The sequence below is a fragment of the Miscanthus floridulus genome, chromosome 7 (assembly GCF_019320115.1).
Source record: "Miscanthus floridulus cultivar M001 chromosome 7, ASM1932011v1, whole genome shotgun sequence".
Classification (NCBI taxonomy): Eukaryota; Viridiplantae; Streptophyta; class Magnoliopsida; order Poales; family Poaceae; genus Miscanthus; species Miscanthus floridulus.
This window is the reverse complement of record NC_089586.1, coordinates 95,531,329-95,537,328: the sequence shown is the minus strand read 5'-3', so window position 1 is coordinate 95,537,328 and position 6,000 is coordinate 95,531,329. Positions and strand designations below refer to the sequence as shown.

Below are 6,000 nucleotides of genomic sequence, written 5' to 3'. Positions count from 1 at the left end.
CTGACGGACATTACGGAGTTCCTACAAGAGCTTGGGCAACGTGTGTGCTTCTCTCTGCCAGCTGGGCTATTGGTTCCACCTCCGCCTCCGCATCCTACAGCTACAGCTACTCCTATAAGTATGAAAGTTTTTTTACTTTCACTTGTGCTTTGTTTGTATGGCCTCTACCTTCCTAGATTAGCTATCCAAATAATCTTGTCTCATATGCAATCTTTTCTCCTTTGTGCAGTCTCCATCTGACGGTGGTTCGAATAATCCACCTCATGCACCTCCGAATGATGGAGCTGGGCCTTCACCACAGTCGCAGTGGCCGAGATGAGTGCACGTTGTATTTTTTTTTCATTTGTTGTTCACTTGGTGATGGACTTGTGATGTACTTGTGGACTTTGATGGACTTGTGGATTTATTTGGATGGACTTGAGCACTTATTATTATTATATATGTGATATATATTGTGATGGATGTGATATGTGCGGATGGATGTGTGGATGGATGAGATATATATGTGATGAATGAGATATATATGCGATGGATGAGATATATATGTGATATATGTTTGTATGAATTTATTTGTCATGATGGAATGTAAAAAAATTAAAAATTGCCGTTTTGGGTCACTTTGCCGAGTGTTGCACTCGGCAAAGGACCCCGTTGCCGAGTGCCATGGTCACAGCACTCGGCAAAGCTGGAAAAATGGGCGCTCAGAAAACCATTTTTCCAGCTTTACCGAGTGACATGACCATGGCACTCGGCAAAGAATTTTTTTTAAAAAAAAATTCAAACTTTGCCAAGTGCCGGCCAGAGGGCACTCGGCAAAGATTTTTTTTTTAAAAAAATTCAAACTTTGTCGAGCGCCGATCAGGGGGCACTCGACAAAGAATTTTTAGAAAAAAAATAAAACATCTTTGCCAAGGGCCGGATAGAGGGCACTCGGCAAAGATTTTTTTAAAAAAAAATAAAAAATCTTTGCCGAGTGCCCGATAAAAAACAGTCGGCAAAAAGGGCTTTGCCGATCAATTTTTTGCCGTGTGTTCTTTGTCGAGTGCAATTTGGCCTTTGCCGAGTGTCTCAGGCACTCGGCAAAGAACCTGAATCCAGTATTGTGTGCTATTTCAGGCTATTTAGAACCCTGCTCCCTTGACTCTTCGGTCTCTTGTCCACGTCGCCACTATAGTTCCACTATTAGGAATTATTGGAGATACATTAACAAACTCTTGAAGATGCTCTAAGAGAACTCATGGCAGCATATGTTGAGTTTTTTTGGGTGTGGGGGGGGTGGGGGGGGGGGGGGGGGGGGGGAGGGTTGTAAAATGGAAGTACATGAGCTAAGTTGCACTTTCAACACACCATGATCTTATATCTCCTTTTTTTTAAAAAAAGTGAAAAAAACTCTCTCTCATCCCTCTGGGAAAAAAGGTGGTTAAAGACGAGCTAAACAAGTCATGAAGACATGCTGCTCGCTCGAAGTGGGCTTTGGTTGGTGTTGCATCCTTATCCAACGCAACAATCAGAGTGACCTCTCGCTCTCACCCTCCACACATAGGCCGCAGCAGCAAGCAGTCGAAGACGAAAAGAACATCTAATTGTAGCAGGGCTATATAAAGGTGTAGGGTACAGCTAGCAGCTGCTAGTAGAAAGCGAGCCCTTGATCCTGCAGCAAAGGGAAGCTGCTGTCCCAGCCGCAGGCGCCGCCATCGACGTCATCCACCACGTCGTCAAGGTTCCACAAGCTGCCCCACCCCCACGTGGCGCCGCCGTCGAGCTGGTGATCCCCGCTGGACCCCTCCTCGCTCGCCGACGCGCTGACGCCGGAGGTGCAGCTGCCACCGGGGAGGAGGCAGGAGGAGGAGGTGCAGGAGGCCATTGGGCAGAACTGGAACAGCAGGTCGTCCATGTCCTGCTGCAGAATCCGCAGGTCCTCCTCGTGCTGCTGCGCCAGTGAAACGGCCGCTGGCGCTGCCTCCCTGCTGGCGTCGCCATCATCGTCGTCGTCGTGATCGGGCTGTTTCTCCTGCTGCTGTTGGTCTTGTCCCTGCAGCAGCAGCTGGCTCTGCATCTCGCGGCGCTGCTTGAGGAACCGCGCCCTGGCGCGCTCGATGTTCTTGGACGGCTTGCCCTTCTTGAAGTGCGTCCGCCAGTAGTTCTTGATCTCGTTGTCCGTTCGCCCCGGCAGGCTGCGCGCGATCGTCGACCATCTGTGTATACATGATCAGAGTAGAACGTGATCAGCTGATCATCATCGGTGAACTGAACAGGTACCAGCTGATCGGTGGGAGCAAGAAGGGATTTATTACCTGTTTCCCCACAGAGCGTGGAGCTCGAGTATGACGCTCTCCTCCTGCGGCGTGATCTTGCCTCTCTTTAGGTCGGGCCTCAGGTAGTTCACCCACCGAAGCCGGCAGCTCTTGCCGCTTCGCTTCAGACCTGCATCATGCCCGATCGACGACCAGGGTAAGACTAGGAGTATAAAAATAGAATCATGAACCTCTAGCAAGTTGGCAATCGTGTGCAGGAGTATCAATAGAATCAAAATTCCCATGTAATTGGAGGTTGGACAGAATCAACTTGCTGAATAAGCAAATGCAACTTGCAGCTTCAGGTAGGTTTGGCTATGGTGAGTTGGTAAAGAAAGGAAAAAAAAAAACTAAAGAGACAAGAGACTGTCAGAACAAACGAGAATAATCAGTAACAGTGTTCATTACCAGTAAGCTTGGCGACAGAATTCCACCTCCCTTCTCCATGCTGCCTGACGTACTCGACCAGGAGCTTATCTTCCTGCGCCGTCCATGGCCCTTTCCTCCACCCTCCCTCCTCTCTTCCCCAACCAAAGTGCCCTTCCATTCCTGTCTCGTCCCCTCTTCTCTCTCTCTCTGTGAACCTCAAGTCAAGAGAGATCGAGCTCGTTAGTCTGTCAACCTCAGTGATCTTAGCGAGCTAATCAATCCTTAATCCTCCCGAGTTGTCTCCCCAGCGATGTGTAGTGAGTGAGTAAGCTAAGGTGATGCGGCAAAGGAGTGAGCTATTGCCACATATATATCCAGCACGGGCTTTGCCGAGGCCGTGTCGCTGTCAGGGGCATCCCACTGCCACTACCACGGGAGGGCGCCGGAGGATGCCTGAAATGCCCCCCCCCCGGCGACCGGTACTACTATTCGCTTCTTTTTTTCTCGATGGATATGATGACGGATTACCGACTTACCGTAGCATTTTCCTGCCGAAAGCGCAGCTAGCTTAGCACCTGCGTTGTTTTTTTCGGTGCTGCGTGGAGTAGCCACGACAGGGACAAAGACAATCCGTGTTTCCTAGCTCGTAGCCAGGCCAGCCAGCGGCCAACGCCATCTATCTTGATCTGGTGCGGCAGCGAGCAACCGGCAAATCCTAGTTAGATCGCAACCGTTTTTTTTGCTCGCGATTGATGGAGTCATTATGGATCGTATGAAGTGATCTCTGTGAATCGGTCGTCAGATAATCATACAGTCTATTCTGGTGGTGTGTCGCTTCAGTTACTGCTGCTCTAGAAGCTGAACAGGAGAACAGAAATATATAGGGCATGTGAATAGTAGTACCGGTCCATTCTTCTGAGGTAATCTCACGTAATGAACTTTACAAGAAATCAACATAGGTCCGTACAGGAGAGCCCTAACGGAGTTGGGCGAGCAGGCAAAGCACTTGCTAGCTTGGTCCCATCCCAGGTGCTCATTGTGCTTGACTCTGGACCGAGCACAGTTGGTCAGCATGCTTAATTAGCTCGTTTCGATATGCACCGTATCGCTCTCGTAGTTTGGCAGTTGACTTGGGCTCCCAACATGCGTTATGGCCTACCATACCCATACACGGAGTACATACGGTTTCATAGCTCATACATGTGGCTCGAGTCTAGTAGACATCAGCCATGTCCGTTTTCACGTGCACGCCCTTTTTACTTTTTATAGGCGGGCTCGCTAGCGTCGGAAGCGTCCGAACGGACGGGACGGTGCTTGCAGTTTGTTTCTCATGCCATTTTGCACGTCCACGTGGGGTCCGTGCTGTCCCGAACGTCATCAATATCGAGAAGAGGAGGAAGAGACTGAGGCAAGGCAGTAGAAAAAGCGAGGAGAAAGATGCAATACCTGATCTACTTTTGAAACATCCAGCGTTTAAAGACAGATAAAACGCTTAGAACATACATCAGAAACACTTGCAAAAACACCTGAAAAACACTTGAAAACCATTGTTAAACATACGCTACATCTAAAGAAAACACTTGTAACATATGTACGAAACATTTGCAGCTTCACACACTTGTAACATACGTCTGGAAAAACAGATGAAACATTGGAACAGAAGCTTGCAGCATACGTGTACAACCATTACAACATATTCAATATCTCGATCTACTTTTGTAATATCCGCACGAAGCACTTGAAACATAGATCTGAAACATCTAAACACTTGAAACATACGCTTGTAATATGCGTTTTTCACACTTATTTTTCCCTACGACGCAGTGCAGAGTGAGGGGTGGGCAGGCAGAGGGCAGCGCCGTTGTGGCCCCTTTTGGAGATGAGCGGAGGGGGCGGCGGGGACAAGCTGCCGGCGAGCTTTGGCCGCGCTGCGGGCTACCGCCGTCGCAGGCGGGTGGAGAGGGAGGCGGGGACTGGCCAAGAACCGTTGCATGCCGCCGTCGGGCTCTGGCCGGGGAGGAAGGGGCCGGCCGCAGGCGGCTGCCGGCGAGCTCTAGCCGGCCGGCGGCGAGCGCAGCGGTCGGCGGTGGAGGCACCATGTGGGATGGCACAGGATGGAGGTGCCGCGGTGAGTTTTTTTTAGAGCTCGTCCGGACGGGAGTCACGTGAGACGCTATTTTTCAGGATTTGATAGTCCACATCTGAATTCAAAATGACGTTCTCCTTGCGGTCATGACTAATGCCTACCGAACTGCTGAGTTCGTAAATAACTAAAAAAGCAACTTGTGCAAAAGAAACCAGAGAGGGTGAATCTTAAAACTGATGAACCGAAAGTTTCTTCAACTGCAATAAATCCCCTCCGATCCAGGCTGGCAATTAACGTGGAGGCACCGGCCGGCAAATCCAGGAGTCAATCGTAATTCCACTGCTAAAATGTAAATGGTAGATAGAGTAGAAAGTTGAAGCTCACCAAGCAGCAGGTCGATCGATCGATCAAGATGAGGTAAAATAATCCTAAATCTGCCCTGCGATCGCGAGGTTTAGCCCGAGCGCGCGCCTAACTCGTTAAACACCTGGCCGCCGCTGCGCGCGTCCGATCCCGGTGGCTTCAAGCCAGATCGATATAATTATATCCGGGGCGGCGGCCGGGACGCGGTTCGCCGGAAAAAGCGCGCCTCGCCCTCGCCTCGCTAATCCGCTAGCGCCGCCGTCGCCATCGAGGAAAAGGGCCACGGCCCGCCCGGCTATAGCTCCGGGCGGTGCACGACCACCCTTTTGACCGCGCCACGTCGTCCGATCCCCGGCGCGCGCGCCCGCTCGGCGGTCGCCACGTCCGGTCCTCCACGCGCCCGGCCGCGCGTCACCTGGTGGCTGGTTGGTCCCCCCGGGGCGCGCCCTCCCTGCACGGCGACTCGGCGAGTCGGGTGGGTCGCCTCGATCGCCGTCAACACGGCTGGGGGGCCGATCGGCCTAACCCCACCCCGCGCCGCAACAGCGCAAAACGAGCTCTGACCCGGGGTCAGCCAGTGAGTCCGCGCTCCGCCACGCCGCTGCGGGCACGCACGAGCACGAGCACGACGCGCTTGCCCGCTGGACTCGACCGAGACCGATCAGTGCGGCGCGCGCTCACTCGGCTTGGGCCGGCCGTCCGTTCGTGCCCACAGCCAGACTGGAGGAGGGGGAAGAACGCGAGAGAGCGCTTGCGTGTGCGGAGACCGTGACCGTGAGTGGCCGCTGACGTCACGATCTGCGCTTTACTCTGGAATCAGGATCGATCATCCATCGGAGGGGCCGAGGATTAGCACGGGAGGAAAAGAGCGCAAGGACGAATCGGAGG

General features: G+C 52.3%; 1 protein-coding gene across 1 annotated transcript; it reads right to left on the bottom strand.

The window, feature by feature from the left end:
* Nucleotides 1-1,311: 1,311 nt before the first annotated feature.
* Nucleotides 1,312-2,976, bottom strand: LOC136463871 (transcription repressor MYB6-like). The gene is made up of 3 exons (XM_066462843.1): nucleotides 2,703-2,976; nucleotides 2,295-2,424; nucleotides 1,312-2,195 (listed from the first exon to the last, which is right to left on the bottom strand). Exons 1-3 carry the CDS (start codon nucleotides 2,839-2,841, stop codon nucleotides 1,628-1,630), a joined length of 837 nt encoding a protein of 278 aa, XP_066318940.1. The 5' UTR covers nucleotides 2,842-2,976; the 3' UTR covers nucleotides 1,312-1,627.
* Nucleotides 2,977-6,000: the final 3,024 nt, after the last annotated feature.